Below are 22556 nucleotides of genomic sequence, written 5' to 3'. Positions count from 1 at the left end.
GACAACTGAATTGCTGCAACCTTTCCGCCAGCTGCCCTCACACGTGCAGCTAACTCGGTAAACTTTTGGAAAAGAGTGTTTGTCTTTTGTAATGTTCTTCACCAAAACCTGTATAGAAGCCATAATAGTAAATGTAAAATATTCCGCATAGCAAAGCTTATCCCTGCAAAAACTTCAGACTGTAAGTGAATTCTGGAAAATGTCCCCCCCTTGTCACATTTCCAACGGTACGAATTACTGATCTGCAGTGGTGGCTACGCATTCTTTATTACAGAGGAAGACAAGATTCTTCCTGGAGTCCAGTAACAAGAATTCTGTATTTATCTATATTAGGTTGACCTCCATCATTGCCCCCCAGCATTAGCAAACTGTTTTTGGAAGCTACCAGTCATCTTTGCTTGCTAGAGGTGATAAGGCGCCAAGAACTAATTTAGTCCTTTTGTAAGGCCACGATGCCAATTTACTCTTCCTCCCCCCCCCCGCGCTTTTCTTTCTTCTTTTTATCCCCAAGCCCGTAATTTCATTCCCGTCGGTCTCGTCCAGCTGCTGCCATGGCAGGCACCTTCTAGCGCCAAGTTGTGAGAGGAGAGGCGCCCGCAGAGCGTGCCGGGCGGAGCTGCGGCCTGCCTGAGGGAAGGCTCACCAGACCCGCCCAGCCGCCCGCAGCACCGCAGGACCTGCCCGTCCAAAGAGGGGTGAAACGGACCGCCGCTTATCGCTGACCCTCCTCGAGTTCCAACCTTTTAGGCCCCATCCCCCACAGGCCTTCCCAGCTGCGCTCCCCCCCGGCCCGGCCTCCTCCCGCAGGCACGCCGAGACCGCTGCGCACGCGCCACGCCGCCGCGAGACCGCGCATGCTCAACACCCTGCGCATGCGCGAGACGAGGAGGCAGTGGCGGCGGCGGAGGAGAGGGGGAGGGGGCGCTCGCGCGGGCGCGGGCCCTCCCATTGGCCGCCGTGGCCGTGGCTGGCGGGCAGTGCGCATGCGCGGGATGCGGCGCGGAGGTTTGAACTGCGGGGCGGTTGGAGCCGGCGCTGACAGGAGGTAACTGCGGCGGGGGCAGCGGCCGTGGCAGTAGGCCCCGTGCCCGGGGGCCTCCCCGGGGTGACTTCTCCGCCGGGGTGGGGGGGCTCCTTGCCGCCGCTCTCGGGCTCCGGAGCCGGAGTGCCTGAGCGCGGCGGTGGGGCTGGGTCGGGAGGGCCTCGGCTCCTTCCGTTCCCTCAGGGCCCCTCCTCTGCGGAGCATCACAGAGGGGCCTGCGGGGCCGTCCAGGGGGAGCCGCTGTGTGGAGTTAGAGGGGGAAGAGTGTGCGTGCGTCGGCTGGCGAGGAGGGGAAGGGATGTTCGTGCCAAATACCCGTGTGGAAGTGTCTAGTACTGAATGAGCTGTGCAATGGCGGGCTCGCTGTTAGTAAGAAGTGGTGTTCCAGCCTGTCTGTTAGTTCTGCTTTAAGGTCTGGTGGTGCTCTCTTCCCCACCAAACCTTTCTGATAGAAATCCTGCAGGACAAAAGAAAAAAAAAATAGGCAGAGCAGGTGCTAAGGAGTCTGTGAGAAAGCTGCTGTTGTACTCCAGAGTGTGGTAGCGGAGGACTGTTAGCTCGATCTGCTTTCTGAACCACTTACAGTGTGCTCAGCTGATTCAAGGTGCAACAAGCAAGATTCCAGAGCATTTGAGGTTTTCTGTAACTCTTACATGTCAGTCCAGCTCATGTCAAAGTAACCATGGTATAGTCACCATCAGGAAGTTTCACTGTTTCAAAGCATCTCAGTTATTCTTAGCCACCATCATGCAAAGCATCTTTGTGGGAGTTCTGATGTGTTTGGTGTTGTCCTTTAATACTGAGGGGGCACATTTCACTTGATGTCAGTAGGTTTCATTTGTAAATTGAATGCCCTGTGTGCTCTTCAGAGCAGATCTCAACACAGCCAGCCAGAGATTTGTTCTTAGTATGCTGCACAGGGAAGTTAGTGACAAACAAACCTGTAGGAAAATAGGGATGATTCTAACATCTTAAGGAAGTGAGAGCCAAAGAGGGAGTAGGAATTGAAAATCATTCTGTTTTATTGTGTCGGAAAAGCTGGGAAGCAAAAGATAGGCTCTACCATCTAGGGACACGCATGCATACTCTACCAAATCCAGGAAATTGTAGCAAAATTTCACATTTTGTGGGTAAAAGGTTGATGTCTCTAGCATGTTGAGGAGAAAATGACACTTATCATGGTTGTATTTTGCCCAGAGCTAGGCAGTTTTGTAGTGTTGGTAGCTCTTGTGCTTCACTTGGAAGTTTACCAAAATGTCATATTTCTTTCAATCCTAGCAGCTGGGTAGAAAGGCTGCAGAAGAATCTAATTTTTCGTAAAATAGAAAGATAAGTTTCTTTATGATCTTCTAAAATCTGTACATTACCTTGCAGGAAGTCATGACCTGATGACTGATTACATTGGCATACACAATACAATTAGTGAAACTGATAGTGCACAAACTAAACTCAGAAGAAAATTGTTGATTGTGTTTTGCTAACTTTCCGCTTATGTTAATTTTTGGATTAAAATACTATATAAAATTTTATCAGACAATTTTTTAATTGAAAGGAGTTTGTGTTAATTTTTACTTGTACATTTTTTCTTCCCTTTTTAATGAAAGAAAGACTGGAGTTTTGATACACTGTTGTCCGTGCATCTTCTGAGTATATTGTCTGATCTTTTTGGTGGCAGGCAGCTCTAAATGATTTCCTCTGAAGTTACTCTGTTACGTTATGCAGGATCCCTCTAAAATCTGTTTGTCAGGAAAACAAATTTTTCTTTTCTTGCAGGGAACCGGCTCTCTGATGTTCTTCAGCTGTTGGATGTTGGTCTATTTTCTTGCCTCTTCGTAACTGAAGGATTGGAACCCACATGACAAATGAATAAAATTCTCCAGTCTCAGCTGAGAGTCTGAAAAGATGCAGCGAAGACAGAGTTTTAAGACCCAAAAGCAGCCTCTGCAAGTTCACCATAAAAATCAAACTGATCTCTCTGCATGGCGAAAAGGAGGGAGAATTGACCCTGAAAAAAATGTCCAGAATAATCAATCTCCTAACAATCAGAAAAATGACAGCAAGCAAGGCTCCCTTGAGCAAGCTTTGAGCTACTTTGAGAAAGGTAAGAGCAGTTTTAAGGTTAGCTACCAAGTACTGAAAAAATAACTGAATTCTTAATAACAACAATGATAAAAAAAAACCCTAATTTTACCTGCTGTTTTCCCTCTTCACTGCCTGAGATTTGTAATATTTCTTTAATGTCTTAAAAGGTTTTCCCCTTTCTGTTACTATGTAAAGAACCCAACAAAAAGGAATATATGTAGGGACAGTTCAGAGGAGTTTAAAATAGTTTCTTTTCAGTTCAGAAGCTGTCTTATCCTTGTGTTGTCTTTTTTTTTTTTTCCCCTAGTTCAAGACCGAGTTTCACTGAAAAAGAACAGTGTTCTGCAGAAACACTTGACTACTGTGGAAAGCATTGCCCTGCAAAGTGGGTTACCCCCTGAAGCATTTGATGTATTGCTAAACGTGGCACTCAGTGGCAAACTTGGTAAAATGTTTATATACTGCTAGTGTGTCTTCTGTGAATGTCTTTCCCCTCTAATCAAACCTGTTTGAGATAATGTGTTTATGGTGACTGTATTTTTAGGTACTTTAGTGTAAATTTAATCTTTCTGGCATGCTTTGGTGTAATTTCTGAGTTCATGCTAAAATAACCGCAGGTTTTGCTACAAGGGAGTGATATCTGGAAAAATATTATGGTTTGTTACAAATATTTTTTGAAAAGCTTATTTTCTTTGTTTGTAATTGCAGGTCTCTGAAAGGCTTAAAGTATGTCCTTAGCAACCATTGTGTCTTTGCCTTGTTGTAACTGTGTAGGTTTCTTTTCCCCAAGATCAAAATAATTGAACAAACTGACGTAGTTGTATTAGTGAAACTTGCTAAAAGTAAAATGTCATCCTAACAATCAATTGAGCAATGTCAGTGCAGCTCTCATGCTGCTTTCTTAGGAATGGTGACCACTGTTTATACTTCTAAATAATTAAATACTCAATGAAAAAAAACCCTAAACTTTCCCCTCCCTCCAACCCAAGACGAGCGCACAAGATTCTTTCCCCATTATGCAAGTGGTTTAGTGCTTTTCTTGATTTAAAATTACTAGCTTATCTCCAGAACACCAATCTGCTGATGTTTGGCTGACAGTCATATACTCATTTGCTGAAGGAATTGATCGTTTAATTTTACCAGAAATTTGTGTTACTTTTGGTTGTCTTGCCAAGAGTTTAAAGGCTATTTCAATACTAAAATACTCAATATTCCATTTTCTTTAAGCTGGAAAGAAATATTTGTCATTATTTTTTGAGGTATACCTAAGTCCCTACTAGATTCTTGTGCACTGTTACTTCAAGCAATGAACCTCTGAATAATCTTGTCTGGAGGGAATTTTGACCTAAGCTGCAAAACCATGTCAAAGAACCTGATACATGGGCACCGTCTTATTTTAAATTGTTTGTTTTCCAGCTGATACAGTGAATACTCGCTTACTGAAGAGCCTGCTTCCAGCCTCAGTAATACCAGAAACTTCAGTGGTTTCATCTGTATCTTGGCTCTGTGTCAGCAAATGCTCAGGCAACATCCAGGTAACTTAGTAAATGTTTATAGTAGTTATTGCTTCTGCACAGGAATGATGAGGACACATTATTTTAGGAAGACAAAATCCTTAGGTTTTAATGTACGAGGTTCTTGCATAAGATACTGTAATTTAAAAAAATTGGCAGAGACGCCCACTGCTGGAACGCAGTGGGAACTGAGGAATGTTTTTTAAGTGTGAGTGGAAATTTGCACAGTTCCTCCTTGTCTTGTATCCCTGAATTCCTTAGGAATGGTTTCCCCACCAACATTTCTGTGAAATACTTCACCTATGTGAGGCATTCCTCACCAACTTCAGCAAGGTATTCCTTATGTTCTGTGTACCTTGGCCATGGCATACATGACAATGTTAGCAAAACAGCCTTGTTTGTCTTCATGTAGTCTGCTCAGAGGTTTACATCATAGCATCATTTAGGTTGGAAAAGACTTTTAAGATTGAGTCTAACCGTAAACCTAACGCTGCTAAGTCCACCACTAAACCATGTCCCAAAGTGCCACATCTACACATCTTTTAAATACCTCCAGGGATGGTGACTCAACCACTTCCCTGGGCAGCCTGTTCTAATGCTTTAACCCTTACGGTGAAGAAATTTTTCCTAGTGTTCCATCTAAACCTACCCTGGTGCAACTTGAGGCCATTTCCTCTTGTCCTATCACTTGCTGCTTGGGAGAAGAGACCAACACCAACCTTCCTACAACCTCCTTTCAGGCAGTTGTAGAGAGTGACAAGGTCTCATGTGAGCCTCCTTTTCTCCAGACTAAACAACCACAGTTCCCTCAGCCACTCCTCATAAGACTTGTACTCTAGACCCTTCACCAGCTTCATTGCTCTTCTTTGGACATGCTCCAGCACCTCACTGCCTTTCTTGTAGCGAGGGGCCCTCAGATCATGTCTAAGGGTTAGCACATGTTCAGAACTGAGCTGCTTTTTCCATTCCGATACGGCAGTTGGTGCTCTTGGCAGGCTTTCTTCCACAGCTGAATTATCCCTGTACTGTTCATCTGTAGCTATCTGGTTGTCCTTGAAAGTGGCATGTATCCTTCATGATTGTGTCTCTTAAACTGTCTAGTGACTAGTCTGTCTTGCTTTTGCCCATCACTTAATGTAATATGGCTTCTTTCCTTCCTGCAGCTGCTTTTTTTAAGATGGCTGATCGCGGTGTTTGACTTCATTGATCATAAGGAACAACTTCATGCCCTCTATGGTTTCTTCTTTTCCTTCCTGCAAGATGAGAAGATGGTAAGGAGAGCTGAAGAATATATGGAATTGACAAAATAAACCTAAATGTTCATAAGTAGTATGCATATTAATGCTAGAGTTAGTCTAGAGTAGCCGTTGGTTAGAGACCATTTTCTGATGGCTGGATTTTTTTTATTTTATTTTTCTAAGATTGCTGGGTAATTTAGATTCAGAAACAGGGAAGTGCTGTAGGATTGTTTTAGTTTCAGTGCTGTGGTCTGGTTGTTTAAGCATGTTTCCAAGGATTGCCATTCTGCATCACAAACAGAGTGACAGTATATTCTGTCTAAATTCCGAAGAGTGACTATGATGCTGCAGTCTCTGGGATTGCCTTTGATGTCAGACATCAGCAGGTGAAGTCTCCCATTCCTGCGGAGAAACTGACTTGCACACCTTGGGCAAAAAGAAAAAAAAACCCAAAACTTTTAGAGCGATGTTTCTTTAAAGGTGAGGAACTCTAAATGGTGTTCTACTTAATTGATTTGAAATGTGGCTTAAATGAGAACAAGCAATCAGGAGATTTCTGCTATGGCAACTGTAAAATCCAGGTGCTGGAATATTGAAATGTTTGGATTCAGTTCATATTAAGATGATCTTGCCAGTCATGTTAGATGTGAAATTGTTAACATTCTTTCAGTTTAGGATATTTTGTGGTTAACTTTTAAAGTTCCTGAAGTTCTGAGTTATACTTCTTGCAAAGTTTTTAATGGTTTTAGGTTAATATTAGTTATAATCTTTTCATAAAACTGGATTTAAGTTCTTACTGTTTAAAATAGCATTTTCAGGCATGATGGGCCAATTGGAAATTGCACCAGAGTTGCTGTGAAACTAATCTAAGACCCTTACAGCCTCAACTGTAGTTAGAAGCTCTAATAAATTATTTTGATTTAAAGGTGCCTTTCTTTTTGAAAATGTAATTGTACTTTCACTGCTGACTCCTGAAATATCTAGACCATGTTCCAAAAAACAAGATTCAAGCTCACTGAGTAGCTTGATTACTATGGGGACTGCTCATAGTGTAGATAATGTTTTTAAATAAAATTGACATGTGACATGTAAAAAAACATGCTACTTTCTAAGGGAAGCAAGGTGTGCTCTGCCCCAGTGGGGACACAGTGGTGACTTGAGGCAGCCAACTGAATGAAACTATGTTAGCTTGTGAAGCCTGTATGTTGCTTTTAGTGTATCCTGGTTAGCAGTCTGCACCAGCAGGATAGTTCATTGCTGCCTTTTCTTTGCAGTGCCCTTATGTCTGCCACTTGCTCTACCTGCTGACCAGGAAAGAAACTGGTGAGTATATCCAATTGTATGAGACGGAATACCATTTTATTTCTTATTCTGTTTGCTGGCACTGCCTTTTCTTCCAAAGGAGCTAATGCAATGACTAGCCAATATATTGCTTTTAAGGTAAGAGAGCATGAGTGGTAGTTCAGCCTGATTTGGAAACCTGTCTGCTAGCCTAGAAATAAGACTGATTGGTTCTGCTCTTTGCCATGACTTTCTATAATAAAAGTGATGTTGCATTTTTGCTTAAATATCTGATCCAGTGCTTTTTAAATCCATTATGTTCTTGATGGTGTTTCTAGTCAAGCCTTTTCGGATTAGGAGACTGCTTGACCTCCAAGCAAAAATGGTGAGTTTATTTCAAATCTTGTAGAGTTTGAACTGTGGTTAATAATGCAGTTTGTAAGACTAACGTCCTTACAGGATGGAGAAGAGTGGTTAGTGTCTCAGGACAGGGTTAGACTTGGAATTGTAGGTTGTAGTTGTAGCAGCAGGGCTTGTCCATCTTGCATATGCATCGTTAATTTTCATTTGTGTTTTATGAGCACACAGAAATGACATGCACAAAGCTATACGTTTTATGACTACATGTGATAAAATCTCTGAAGCAAGGGGCAGCTTCATTTATCTATTACCATCTTTAATTTTCTATTCATCTTCCAAGTGGTATAAAAAAATGACTGAGAAATACAAGGTTGTAGAGGATCTTGCTTCCTTTTTTGTAAGAAAAAACTGTATTATAACAACATGTTTTTGGAGCATTTAGACAGCAGAAGACTATTTTTCATAGTTTTGATTGTTAAACTTTTTATTAGAGTTATGACTACAGAAAGTTCTTCAATCCCCTTCCTATGGTATTTCATTTACATGGTTTCTGTTCTGCCTTTCATTTTCAGTTGTTCATCTATGGTTACTTAGTGGCATGTAGCTTTAGAAAGCTTTTAGTAGTCACTGGGGTTTTTTTGCTTCTAGAATACAGTATTCACTTTCTGTATAAAAACATACCCCACGTGTTTTACCTCTTGTTCTGCTATTTGACAGGGAATGCAGTCTTATCTGCAGGCTCTACTATCACTTTACAAACTCTACTGTCCTGAGCTGGTGACCATAACCCTTCCTGGGAAAATGAAGGTAGGAATTAGATTTAATCTACTTGGAACCAGTACTTATGACAGTATTTGTACTGAGCTTTCCACTTAAGTTATAATATGATTTAGTAGTGAAGATTAATTCTATTTCCTCTTTTCACTGAGTAATATCAGGTTTAGATGAGGATTGCTAGCCTTGCGTTTTGTTCCCTTTTCAGCACAAGGAGATGATTTGAAATGGAATGACATGTACCTTTTTCCTTATGAAGATTACTTTAATCCTCCTTTTGGTGTTCTTGCTGGTTTTGACTTGTTTCACACAGTGTTAAGTTCTTCAGGAAACAAACTGTCTTAATTGTACAAGGCACTGTCCAAATTGCTGACTTTCTCAAGTACAAATAACAATGAAGAACAGTAAGTAACTTCCTACTTGGAAAGTCTGTGTCACAGGAAAGAGAAAAAAAGTGGGGAAAAAAATGCAGTAAGCTGATTTGTCAGAGCCTCAAGGTAACAGCAAAAAATACGACTCTCGTTTTAGAAAGGCCTATGTGTATGATTAGCCCCTTGACCAAGTAGAATATATGTAGCAGAAACTGAATATATAACAGAAAATAGCAGCAGGCGAGACCTAAATTCTGCAAAAAATTTTCTTTTGGTACTTCAATGGGATAGACTTAGGGTTTGGGTTTTGGGTTTTTTTTTGTTTTTCTGTGTTTTTTTCTTAGAAGAGACATTTAATTTATAAGTAGGCAAGTTCTGTTTGTATAAAAGAGTTTGTTATATTTCAATTTGCTTGTGTACTTACATTGCTCTATAAATTTTATACTTTGCATTGTGTTGCACAGTCATGTGTTGGAGAATTTATTTTTTTTGGCATGCACAGAAGTGAAGTAAATAACTAGCAACTAAAACTCAAATACATCTTCAGCTGTTTTTATGAACATGCTGTGTTAACTTGTATAATAAAAGCTTGATTACCTAGGCCCAAACCAGTCTGATACTTTTGTGATGATTTAGCATTTGATTAGGATTTAAAGACTGATTGCAACTGAAGTGGCAAAAAATAAGTTTTGTGCAGAAAAGGTGTTGGGTTCATTTTTCCAGTTTTCTTTTTAACTGTAGTATCCACATTAATTTGAGAATTCAATTACTCATTGAATTGTTCTGTTCGGTGGGTATCACTGATGCTGAATTCGGGAAGCTTTCCTAGTAACTTGCATAAGCATGCCTTGGTTATGCTTTATTTTAACATATGCTTGAGATTTACGCTATGAATTGATTGATCTGAATGAGGATTATAAATCAGAAGTGCTGGACATATCTTCTGAAAAAGGGAGCATTATTTCAGGAGGAAATAAAAGTGTAACTGTTGAACTACAGTCAAAAGGTAATGAAACTGAGGAACAACGAGAGTTCTGTGCTGTGAAAACCTAGCCTCTTGGTCTGTCAAACAGAGTTGAGTGTATATACATCACTGTGGTGATGTTTATCAGAATAGAAACTGATCTTTCTGTCATTTTGTCTTGGTTTGGCTTCTTGCATAGATGTCTCATTTATGTTTTCAGACTTACTTCAAGAATTCAGAGGGCCCATGGAAAGCAGGAATCAACACAGTAAGGCGAAGAAACCAGGAAAACTCTCCAGTGTTCCAACCACTGTTTTTAGGCACAGCCCAACCTCAGTCACGAAAAAGGGTAGGTTATGGGCCTGAGGTAGACCCTAAAAAGGTGCAAGGCAGCTGTTTTCATAATGAATATTGCCAAATAATGAGAGTCAGGCTTTATTGCAGCACTGGAGAGGGTGGAGTAGCTATATAGAAATGCAGCATTCCCATTATAATGAAAGCCTGGATACCATTTTTGCAAAACAGGGTCTTTATGGGAACACTGGTCACAAGTGCACTTGATTGCATTGGAAACCAAGTCATTGTCATTCATTTGTATTTCTTTTCTACAGAAATGGAATACCCAGTTGATTATACCTGTGAGCAGTACAAACACAAATAATTTAGAAGAGGACGAGAAAAAGAACCGTGTTTTGTACAGTATGAGTGAGTCTTTTCGAGTGGAGCAGCTGCAGACCTTTTCTCAGCTCCTACAAAATATCCACCATCTAGAAGTGAGTTTCAGGAAGGTCTTGGTAAGCTCACTGAATGTTTTGAGAGATCAAAGGATATTCCTCTATGCCCTGTTTATATGTGAATAGTGTGTGGGCTACCTAGTTCTAACAGAGCATCTAGTCCTACCTGAGGGTGATGAATGAGTCCTGGAAATGGTCTTGTTGCTGGTGAAAGGATTGGACAACTCTGACAGAATGAGATTCTCTGGCAATTTGCTGATGTAAATTCTGAATAACTCTTTTTTTTCTTGATTTCTCTTGCAGTTTCCTTCCCAGATGGGTTCAGTGCTAACAAACCCTTTATTGCTTCACTACATGAATTGCATCAAAGATGAATCTATTTACCTGAGGCTCTACTATTGGATGGGCCAGACTCTTCAGGAAGGTAGGAACTTAGTATTACCTTGCATGGTAGGGAGGTAAAGGATGCCTGAAGCTCTACACCTTTCAACAATGGTACTTTGCTATTCAGATTTATAGTGATAATCACATAGTGTTAAAACAGCTACTGGAGGAGAACTGAATTTTGTTTCTGATTGTGCTTATTCTTGCTGTGCTCATATTCAAATACAGTGTTCTCTCCTGTTTAGAATGCACCTGGTGTGCGGTGGATAATAACCAAGATGAAGAAGAATTCAAGGACTTCCTGGAAACTGTCTACAAGACCGAGTGTTTCTTGCAGGTAAGTGCCTGTTTTGTGGAAGCCAAGGGTTTCATGAAGTCTTCCCTTAAAATACTTTTGGGACTTACCTGTTTCCTGTAGTATCTCTGAGAAGTGTCAGTGTCCTAAGTAATAAAAATATGTATTCCTATAGAGAGTCAATATTCTGGGGATGGCCTTGTTTTCTGCAGGAAACATAATTTGAGAATGACATTGAGAATGATAATTTGAATGTCCTGGTGAATTGTATGGCTTTCTCCAGGGTGCAGTGAGCATGGCAAGGTGCAGGCATATGAGATGAGTTTTTGAGTGTTCATTTTCTGCTTTGTAGGAGGGATTTTCTTCATGTGAAGAGTTCCTGTATAAGAGCCTTCCTCTCTGGGATGGCTTCTGCTGCCGATCACAAATCCTCAGACTTGTGAGTTGGATCCCCCTCAGCAGCTTCTCTGGTATGCGTTGCAGATCCTTTGGGTGAGACTGGACAGTGTCTGATCTTGGGGGCAGAATTTGTGCACAGATTGCATAATCCTTTCTCATTTCTTCCAGAAATAAAGTCACATCTCTATGATCCCCTGGCACAGTTCTTTTTCACATCGTCCCTTTACTTTAAGGTAATTTAAGTGAGTACAGTTGCTGTTTACTTCTAGTTGATATTGTTATCTGCACTTGTGTCAGTTGTAGCAGTCTGAGGGATTGTATAGGGGACTTCTTTTGGGGAAGTCTGTGTCCAAATGAGGGTAAAATATATACTTACAACATAACTTTTTTTGGAATTTGAATGCCTTTAAGATATTTTCTTTTTTGACTGGAATTAAACTAGGGCATTGGAAAAAAGAACTGATAGTACACAGGACAATAGTTGGTTTGTTTTACTGTGATTTTAGTATTTGAAACTCACATTCTCCAGGAAAAACTATGTAATGCGTACATTCAGTTCAAGGGGACATGCAATTATCTCACTGCTATTTGTGAGGTCCTGAGAAACTCTTGATACTTTTCCTTATATATATGTCAATTCTTGTGGCACTTTTTGTTTAGTATTATTCACTTACGTAAATTGTCGTCAACCTGTTTTCTTTTTGCCTCTTGCAGTGCAGTATTCTTGAGTGCCTGAAAGAGCTGTTGCAGAATTGGTTAAATTGGCATGTGATTCATCTGGATTCAGAGTCTGACTCTCAAGTCCATTCTTTGTAAGTTTGTCTGAAATGAATGCAATACAGTGTTCTGTGCATGGTTCACTAGTGTATTTAGATACATATTCTAGCCCTATTACCTAGCATAAAGACCAACTAGAAGGTTAATAATGCTGTAATGTTTCTGCTGTGTATTGTAAGCTACTTTGTGAATCCTGTTCTTTCTTTAAAAGTATTTCTGTTGATGCTGAAAATTGAAATGTCCAGAAGTCAACATCCTTGTAACACTGACAGCTGGGTCATGTTTGTAATAATGTTGATTACAATATGTTACTAGATATATTGAAGAGCAAATGCATGTTGCTGAACACTTAGTGGGGCAGAAGGATAAACTTCAGCTTCTTTTTTACCACTTTTCCTTTTTACTGTTTGCAATATTGTGTCATGTCATTGCTGCAGGAATACCACCCATTCTGAACTACTGAACGTGGTGGCTGAACTAATCCACTTTGTTGGATCGATCTCTACTCTTGCGTTGCGTTTGGAAAACAATCCTACTTTCTTGCTATACTTCATCCTGGATTTCTATGAGACAGTATGTATCTTGTTAATTTTGGCTTTCAAAATCCCAATACTCTAATGCTGTTTGCGTTTTTAAGCTAGGGCATGAAAACACCTTCCTTACTATAGCTTACAGAATTCTGTGAATAAATGCAAGAATGTTCCAAATACTTGGTAGATCTACAGGTGATTGCTGCTGTTGCATCCACAGGCAGAACTAAATATGCTGCTAGAAAGTGGTTGCTCTTAAGTCAGAGGTGTACTGTGGAAGAGAAAGTAACAATATGGCATAACGTGCTTTTTTAATGCTAATTTATGGAAAAGAACAATGTTCAGTTCAATTTTAAGCAACATATCCTGATTTTTTCCCCTTAAATGTTCCCTTAAATGAATTTTTTTCCCGAGTTTGTCCTGTAGACAAACTAAGCAGCACCAAATAGGCTTAAGCCTGTTCTCTATTTTCCTCACATCCTCTCTGTAGATGTGCTTACTGCCATGTGAACTCCAGCCATGCTGTTGTTGCTCCTACGATTTGGTTAAAATTGTGAAGAGTTGAAAAAACAATGTTTTTGGAAAGTAGTTCTGGAATCTACTTGTAACTAAAATGTCCATTAAAAATGCACGAAACTAATGGACAATGACATTTGCATAAGACTGTGTTTAAAATAAATGCTCATTTTATGGGAATATACAGAGAATAATGCACCCTTTGATGTATGATTATTGGTGCTCTAGCAGACAACTAGGGTTTGAATTTTTTCTTGATGTTTTGCTTATGTATTCAGAACTCTAGAGACTTCTAAAATCATGCAGTGGAGATATTAAGTAAAGAGTCTAGATTTCTGAAAATACCAGAAATTCAGTTACATGCAAATATCTGCCTATACGTTACATGGTATAGCTGTACCAAAGGCAAGAGGAAAGGTGAAGGTCTGGAAAACAGTCTTTAGTGAAAAGTCTGTTATGAGATTAGGAGAAGGAGTCCTAAAACAATTGTTGTACCTAATTTAACAAAATGTAAAAAGTATCCATGTTTGGGATGGTGGGCTGTCACAGCTTAATTGTTTATGGTCTGAGCTGTAGTGACTAGATTTGTATATTCTTAGACCACTACTCTTCTGAGAATGATGTGTATCTTCCTGAAGAGCATACCTTTGGGAATAGTTACTGTGGCTAAGCTACACAGGAAGCAATGTGTTAAGTTACAGCAATATTGCTTTCAATTATTTATCCATAATTTAAGACTGTTGTCATAGCTGAAGATCTTGTTAAATCTGCAGAAATTTTTAAATGTCTTTTTTATTTAAACTCAACCTTAAATTCTAAACATGAGTCTGATAATAAACCCATGTTTTATGACCATATCATCTTCTCTTAGAGCAAAGCTTTTTTGTGTGTTCATGCAATTCCAGCAAGGTCAAATGGAAAGATTTAATTTCCTAGTTGGAAGAGGTGTGTGGTCTGTTTGGCTTGCTGCTATCAGCAAACCGGGCTAGGAACAAGGTCAGGTCTAGTGCAATCCCAGTGACATATGTCAGAATGATTTAAAAGATCAGAAAAAAATGGCTGCTGCTTTTTTACAGGGATCTGGGTAGATTTGACTCCGCAAGTAACGACGTCAAAACATATGGTATACCTAAATGGTTGAAACAGAGACCAAGATTTGAACTGATGAATATGTCTCATACCAAGAAGGAAACAAAGGGAATTGCTTCACCCTGGCCTTACCTCCTAGGTGAAGTTGATGAAGCTAGCTGGAATTGCAGTGTCATGCTCTCTTTTGCTTCAGGGTTTGTTAATGGTAGTAATAGTCTGCCTGGATTTGCTTTCATTCCTGCAGGCGTGTGACATGTATCTGAGGTACAATCTGCCTTTGTTGATAATGCCTCCTGCTGGAGTTTTCTACCCAGCACTTCTCAGCATGGATTCTGTCAGCTTGAATCAGCTCTGCTACATTATGTACAGGTACTACAAATGGTGTGGGCTGTAGGGACTCCTTGTCTTCTCTTTCTACCTTTTGGAAATGAAATTACTTTGGTGTAAAATCTGAAATCTACTTTTTCTTACCATGCAAGGCAAAGGTGAAAGTTCTGGTTGTGTCCAGCTTTCATGATACAGGATTTTATAGCTGTAGTTCCTACTCTTCAGTCTGTTATCCAAAATAGCAGGATTCTGACCTCTTTCCTAGTATTATTTCCATGTCTTTGATATGTGAAGGAAGGAGTTCCCATATTGTTTTGTGAGAACTTAAGTCAGCCAGCTGGAATCACTAGTAGTTAACTATACAACTTCTCACTCCTGTCCTTTGACCACTAAACTTGAGCTTTTTGTTACAAATTCTCTAATGTGCTGAGTAGGAAGCACTTCTGCCACCTACAAACTGGGAATTTGGAACTGCCTTGTGCTGCCTGCAGGTCCAAAGACAGCATTGTTTAGTGCTCTGCAGGATCCACCAACATGGCCGCTGTGCTTGGCCTTGTTAGTTCCAGTGGTTGCATCTGCGAAGAAGAGTAGTCAATTGCTGACAGCTGGCACAGGGCTCTCCATGTGGCTTTTTCTCTAAGGAGTTTGCAGGGTAATTAACATGACAGGATGGTCTCTGGGAAATAAGAGGAGCTAGTGCTTATTATATAGAACAACTGTCAAGTTGTGTTACTTTCAGTGGTTTCTGTTTCTCTGCTTAGTGAATGAAAGTCTCCCTTCTTAAAAACACACTGCATTTTTCTGCTGATTTTAAGGCTCTGTGTCAATTCTTGTGTATTGCCTTTATGAAGGTGACTGTCCCAGGCAAAACAGTCATGTTTTAGTCATTTAAGAGATTAATATTATCAGGTGTCTCCCTACTCTGCCTGGAAAGGGAGTTCTATGCCAATTGACAAAGTCCCTTTGAATTCTTTTTCATGTTTCTTTTTTACCAGTAAAGTTTGATGATCTCTCTCATGGAGGAAATAAGCTTTCTTCATATATTCCTCCAGCTTTTTTCAACACTGCTAGGTAGTAAAAATTTACAGGCCCTCAACTTTCTCTTTTGTTTGTTTTTTTTCAGGTATCGAACCAACTTGGTGGCTGCAAAAGAAAATGAGCTGAGTAAAAAGGTATTGTGGACAAATCTGCTATGTGCTAGAATGGACCTTAACAAAGGGTTGAGTTGAATGGAGGGGAAGTGCTCTGATGGCATTCTTTTAAGGACTGGAGAGAGCACACAACTGCTTTGAGGATGCTATTTATTGATTTGTTTTCTTGCCCCTCAGGAAACGGTGCAATTCAGGTTCAGTAACCAGACATACCAAGAGTACAACCAGTACATAACAGCTATGGTGGGTTGTCTGTGGACATCCAGTGTGTTCCAGAAGGATATTCACCCTCAAGGTCTTCGTATGGATGACGAACTGCTGAAGAAAACTGCAGTGCAGGAATTCAAAAACAGCTTTAACATTGTCTACCACCCAGCCATGATGGGCTATGCTGTTCTCTTCCTGCAGCAGGTAATGGTATAAGCCAACATTTAGGCCTTTGGCATCACCAGATGTTCTGGCTTGACAGTTTCTGTAGAGAAGTGTCTCTCGGTGTACTGGCTGATTTGTAGAGTAAACTGATCTTTCAGAAGCTGGTATGGCATTCTGTGTTTGTGTCAAATCAGTGGCACAATTTGAATAGTCTTTGTTGGCATGGTATGAAAGCATGAATGTAACAGTTTTAGATGTGAATTTGTGCTTATGATCATTTTGAGGATAGAACTAAAATAGCAAAATAATGAAATAAATTACTAATTCAGTAAAAGCTTTGCAATAGTGCATCCTGCCCCACAAAATATGGAGTGTGACCTAAACTTTTAAACTCCAGCAAGTCGAGAAATATGTAGTTAAATTGTATACAGGTGCGCAGGGTAACAGTGCTTTCTGGCTCTTGCAGTAGCTTTTGAGAATCGCTTATTAAAAAAGAAATACAAGTAGCTACTTCAAGTACAGAAGTAAGATAATATGGTGCTCTCTTGTATTGTCTGATACAAGTTCTGCTAGAAGTCATCTTGAATTCTGGGTGCCATCATATATTCAGTGCAGCTACTGAATGGTGAAGGGAGCAGCTTGCCAGAGTTGCTATTGTTCTGAGATGTGCACGCTGCTCTAAAAATGGAGGTTTTGTACGGGGTGCACAAAGATGCTGTTTTGTTGCGATGAACACTGGCAGACTGAAGGTATGCGTAGGTGTGGCTCCTGGAATGAAGCAAGGGAAACTTGAGGTTAAAGTTGAAGCAAAGAATGCTAGTTAGGAAGACTTCATAAATTTTACTTCCTTTATATACTCAGTGTCCTGTATCTAGGTAGTTTGTCTCTTAGTGCTGTTTAAACCCAAGTTTTGTCTTTGCCAGAGGCGGCTATTTTATTTTTGTTGTATACAACTTCTTTTCCTTGGTCTTTCTCCTGTTGTAGCAGGATTAGTTTTTCATATCTTTTGTCTAGATCCTTTTTGTTCTGAGGCTTCCTGATTCTTCTTTGTAGCTCTTGCAAGTAAAAAAAGCAACCCAAAAAACCTAAACAAACAAACCAACACCAAACAACCGAAAAAACAACCCAAAACCTTCTGGTGGAGAATTTTTGCATTCTTCCTACTGCAGAACCAAGACAGATTTTGCTTAGCAGCTATCATAGTAAATACTTAGTCGCAGTGCCATCTTTTCTTAAACACTTCAGTGCTGAGCACCAGAGGGCACTGCTCTGCAGCACACTCAAAGAACACAAGCAATAATCTAAATGTCAGTAGGTTCTCTCCTCTTGCTCTTTCTCATTGTTGGGAATTATGTATTTAATGTTTTGAAGGGGTAGCTTTTACACTGTAGAGAGACAATGGTTAAAGATACTTATCAATATTCTCTGTTGCTATCCAGTAATGCGGCAGCACAGGGCAAGAGGGTCTCCACATTACCTTGCCACTTAGGGACACAGTATGATGTTGGAAGCCCATTCTGAAGCATGATTAAAAAACTGTGAATTTCTTTGCACACCTGCAATTCCTGATTTAAGAGGGGACTAAGCAGAGGCCCAGCAACTCTGGACATACTCTTTATCTGACTTGATACTGTTTTTATTCCTCTCCTTAAGGCTTGGCCAGATGATACCACCTTCAACTTCAGTTTAATTAAGGTAAGATTTCTTGTTTTAGTGAAATGAAAACAAGCGATTTTCAGCAGCTGTGTGGAAGAGGATGAGGTGATAATATTCACCAATTCCACAAATGCTCTATAAAAACTTTGAAAGAGGAAAATTCCAGCTGTAGACTTTGGTTCAATCTCTTAATAGGGCCAAACATGAGGGCATCAACATCTGAGATGTTATGTATCTAGCCATCTGTGGGTAGTGGTCTGAGATTTTTATATATTTCCTCCATAAGTCAGTGCAGTATCAGGACAAGGCTGTTTGTTGTTCTCTGCAGGCTCCATATTTTTGGTGTACCTGAAGCAGAAATTTCTATTATCAAGGAACTTAATATTAAATTCTGAGATGGATGTGTAGCTTTGTTATAGCTTTGAACAGGGATCCTCCACTTAGCAAATACAGTGGCAGGTTGTTTCGTTTCCTGTATCACAGTGTACTTCAAACCTGATCTGGAAGAATCACCATTAGTGATGAAAGGAAGGCTTTAATATCCATGTTCATTTGGTTCCTGACATCTTCACTGTTGATCCAATAGACTTTTCTCTTTTTAGAACTGGGATTTATAAACATCTTCAGTATTAAAAAAAGATCATGATTTGTCATGTTCAAGCTAAGAATGTGTAATAAGTAAGTGAAAAGTTTGGCACTTGGGAAGAGGACATGACCCTGTATACCTGTGGGTATTTACAGACTAGGATGGATATTGTCAAACTGTGGAAGGTGATATTTGCAGACCTTTTCAGATTGGCCTAAGAAAGAGTTATGTCTTGTACATCTGACTATGCCTTCTGTTTTTATAGGGAAAGAAGTGGAACTGGTATCTGGAATATCTCTATGCGCATGGTTTAAAGGGCCTGAAGGTCTTTATTGAAAGCAGCATCAATCGTGTTTCCCAGGCCTCTCACAGTAAAGCAGGGAATGTGCAAGTGTGACCCTGGGACTCACTAGAGCCTTTTTATCATATGGAACAGGAAAGCAGAATACAACGGACAGTGTTACTAAGTCTTCCTTCTTCAGAGGAAAGAAACAGAGCAATTACACTTGTCTGCATTTTTGTACTGACATCTGTTTTAGGAAAGCGAAGACACAGAAGGAATGCTTAGGCTGGCTTGGTTCACTAACACTGAACCCCCCCTCTTGTACCTGTTGAAATTCTCTGGTCTGAAGCTGCTAAGCTTATATGTTATGTATCATCCACATTTTTCATCCTTATTTTTCTGTTGGAGTAATTGCTTTGATTGAGAAACATTTTCCATCTCAAAACTGCAGTGAGCAGTGCTGCTTCATTTATAACTAATGTTGATCCCTGACCTGCTTTGCCTTCCTCGACAGTAGGTTATGAGAAACAATTTAATCAGCCTTTCAGGGATACCATATATGTGTACTGGACTGGACCACTACGAGTTTACCAATTCCCTGTTGTACCGTGTATATACTGGCTTTTAACAGGCTGACCAAACTGACCTGACTGAACTTCATTTTCATTATGAAGCTTGCAAAAGAGACTTTTTGCTAACATTGCTTCTAATGTTCTTCTAATGAAGCTGGAAAATTTGGTGCTCAGTTGATGGTTTGTTGATGGTTTATTGATGATTGAGCACTTGAACAGAGTTGCCACCAGCTCACCATTTTCTATTGATAAGTGCAAATGTAGTTTTCCCGTTTGTGGTTTTAGCTCTGTACGTGTTGTATATTATACGTGTACATATATATAATTTATATTCTGTAAAATGTTTCCAACATGCCATTTTGAAGGAACTCTGCTACAAAATGTATCTTCTCCTGTCGATTCATTTTAACACTGAGTAGAAGTTGGGAGAAGCTGAACTCAGGTCTCCAAAATCTGACTGAACTTTATTTCACTGCTGTAAAACGAGATTGTAACCATTTGAAAGATGGGTCAGAGTATACTGAATGTTGCATTTTGAATCTGTAGTTTGATCCTGTAAAGGAATCAGTCCTGAGAGTGACTCCAGAGCCACTAAGGATGTGTTTGTTTTTTTCATCCTCTCAAAATCATACTGGCTCTAGGTTGAGTACCATACTTCTCAGCTCAAATAGATGATCTGGTTAATATGTGTATATATATTTATATGTGTGTATATATTCTCCAGAGAATAAGAAAATCTTTCATTGAAGACTTTGAAAGAGAGAGATTTGCAGACATCTGCTTAGACTAAAGTATTGCTCTTTCTCATCTGGCTGTGTTATTCCAGCTAGTGTAAGTGGAATGCTTATAATTTCTGTCAAGAGAAGCAGATCTTCAAAAACCCTGATTCTATTTTCTCAACAGGGGAAACTCCACAAATTACAAATTCCTCCAAGTGGCTATGTTTCAAGATGTGGTCCTAACATAGAACCAGTTATTTCCTTTAAAGGCCGGTACTATTGTTTTGGACCAGCTCAGCTTGTTGGCTGAGGACTATCCCAACACCACTGGCTGGCAATCCCTGTCATAGTGTTGCCTGTTGTTTGTTAGACTTGTTAAAGGTTTCAGCTAAGGACCCAAGAAATAGACCTCTGCAGCTCCATACTTGTTTTTATAGTTTTTCTATGAAGCTACCGTCAGAAAGGTGTTGGAAATGCTAGCACTTACACTGGAAAGCCTGTGTACTGCATTCCATAAGGACAACTTAATCCTTAGCTCTTGTCCTTACACCATACAATTGTCTTCAGATGTTGACTAGACTTGTACTTCCATATGGCTGCACTGGAATTCTGTATAGGAATAGGGCTGGAGGGATTGACAGCCCTAGGGGAAACATGAGATGTAGACATGGATCCAGTTATGGATCTGTGTACGGCAGACTCATTCAGTGGAGAAAGGAGAAAATACAGAACACCTCGAAGAAGCATTTAGTTCTGGCTAGGAAGACAGACTTCATGTTACCTGGGTGCTGTTTGGAGTTTATGTGGAAGGAGCAGAGCTCTGTATCAATCCTGTCAGACTAGAAGGTGCTGCCAAAGTCTTCATTTCAGTAGTGAAAGGTGCCTAGATTCATAAGAGTGTGTGTGATGTATGTAAATGTATTTAAAGAGTCTTATAGCAGAATCCTTTAGGATATACTGAATGTTGTATAGTTATTGGTCCCTGAGATCAGTTTTCCCTTGAGGCTGGTGTTTGGTTGAGAAAACACAGAACAAGCATCACAGGTCTTTTATTACACCCTGTGTTACAAAAGTCTTCAAACAAATTATGTACAATTTTGTCATTCAGGTGCACAGGCTGGATGCTTAGAGGTGCAGAAATAAAGAAACAGGGCAGATAATTTTCCTTTAATGTCAGCTTTGTTGGCCAAGATGGCTGTTTAAAATCCTTTCCATGCAGCAATGATGTGCCTAGGTATTACTGATCACTTGAGATGACTTTTAGCCTCTTTGTACACCTTGGTAGTTCTTGTCTTCTTTCACAGCTGGATATTTTTTCTTTTTTTCTCTAAATGTCTGACTTTACTAACATTCCACTTGAATGGATGAATGGTCCTTTTAGGGAGGAATGTGCTGCTGTACCTCTTCCTTCCTCCCCTGCCCCATGCTTTACCATCTAATCACCATGGTAAATTTTGTAGACCATTTTCTATTACAGGCATGTGCTCAGAGACTTGGCTGACCACAGCATCTGCTCTGAGGACTAAAATGCAGATAGTTGGGACCCATCCATTTCATGGTAAGAGACAAATCAGTGATTTACTTCTAGTGCCTGTTTCTGCCCGTTGTAAGGTGCTGCCTGTATGTATACACTATGAAACTAGCAGAAACAACTGTTTTGTGGTACTATTTGATAAGAATGATGCAGGATGAAAAGTTCATTTAAGGCTCGCTCACATGTTGTCAACCAGCACCCCAGAATATTTCAGTTTAGGTCAGGCCTGCAACCTCCCTCTGAGGGTATTATATTCAACATGATTCACTAGAAAGTGCATGCTTTCATGTCACTTGGGTCTGCTCTTGAGTGTTTTTTCTTTCTAGAGGATGCTGTTTCAAGATCCAAATTTCTAGTATCAGCAGATCTCAGGGAATGCTGGTTTGTGTCCTGTCTACCTGTCAATAAAAGTTGATGACTTGCTCCAATTCCTGTCTGGCCTCCCTTTTTGGGAGGCTTCTACATGCTTTCGATTTAGGGGTTTTGTAATACTACAAGCAGGCCATGGCAGTGGTCATTTCAGCTTAACCACATTCTGCAGCTTTTCTAGTAGCCTATTTAGATGCTTCCAAAAAGTGAGGCCTTTCCCTCTAGAAAAATCTTTGAGTCGGTATTAGATAGGATTTCAAAGTACAGGGCCAGAATCCTGTCTGGGGTAAGCAGGCATAGCTCCACCAATTTCTAATTGGATCTATGTTGAGTTGCACCAGCTGAACATCTGGTCCACAGTTCACAGAACCAAAGCCATTAACCCCTGCCCTGTCAGACACATTAGCCTGAGCAGTATGCATCTGAAAATGCAAATACCTCAGGCTAGAGTTAAGCTGAATTCTTTTTCTAAAGCCACGTTTGCTTTGTGTTTCTGTTAATCATTATCTTCTTTTGTGGGGAGAGACTCATTTGTGTATTTTTATGCATCAGCCTGTGTTGCCCTTTCAGAGAGAGCTTGCTCTGAAAGAGTTAATAATTTCAACCTGTTTTCAGCTGGAATGAAGAAACTGGTTCT

The 22556-nt window shown here is 40.1% G+C and overlaps 1 protein-coding gene across 1 annotated transcript; it reads left to right on the top strand.

Moving 5' to 3' along the window:
• The first annotated feature begins 969 nt into the window (after positions 1–969).
• On the top strand, positions 970–21978 carry CENPI (centromere protein I). The gene is made up of 21 exons (XM_069811229.1): positions 970–1045; positions 2816–3143; positions 3432–3569; positions 4541–4659; positions 5802–5909; positions 7151–7199; positions 7496–7542; positions 8235–8324; positions 9847–9975; positions 10238–10399; positions 10664–10784; positions 10990–11081; positions 11392–11509; positions 11607–11671; positions 12153–12250; positions 12653–12788; positions 14595–14719; positions 15801–15849; positions 16006–16239; positions 17854–17895; positions 18708–21978. The coding sequence occupies exons 2-21, from the start codon at positions 2945–2947 to the stop codon at positions 18837–18839; spliced, it is 2253 nt and encodes a 750-aa protein (XP_069667330.1). The 5' UTR covers positions 970–1045; positions 2816–2944; the 3' UTR covers positions 18840–21978.
• The last annotated feature ends 578 nt before the right edge of the window (positions 21979–22556 follow it).

This window comes from Haliaeetus albicilla, chromosome 23, assembly GCF_947461875.1.
Source record: "Haliaeetus albicilla chromosome 23, bHalAlb1.1, whole genome shotgun sequence".
Lineage (NCBI taxonomy): Eukaryota > Metazoa > Chordata > Aves > Accipitriformes > Accipitridae > Haliaeetus > Haliaeetus albicilla.
Note: the sequence above shows the minus strand (reverse complement) of the source record. Positions and strands in the feature narration are given on the sequence as shown.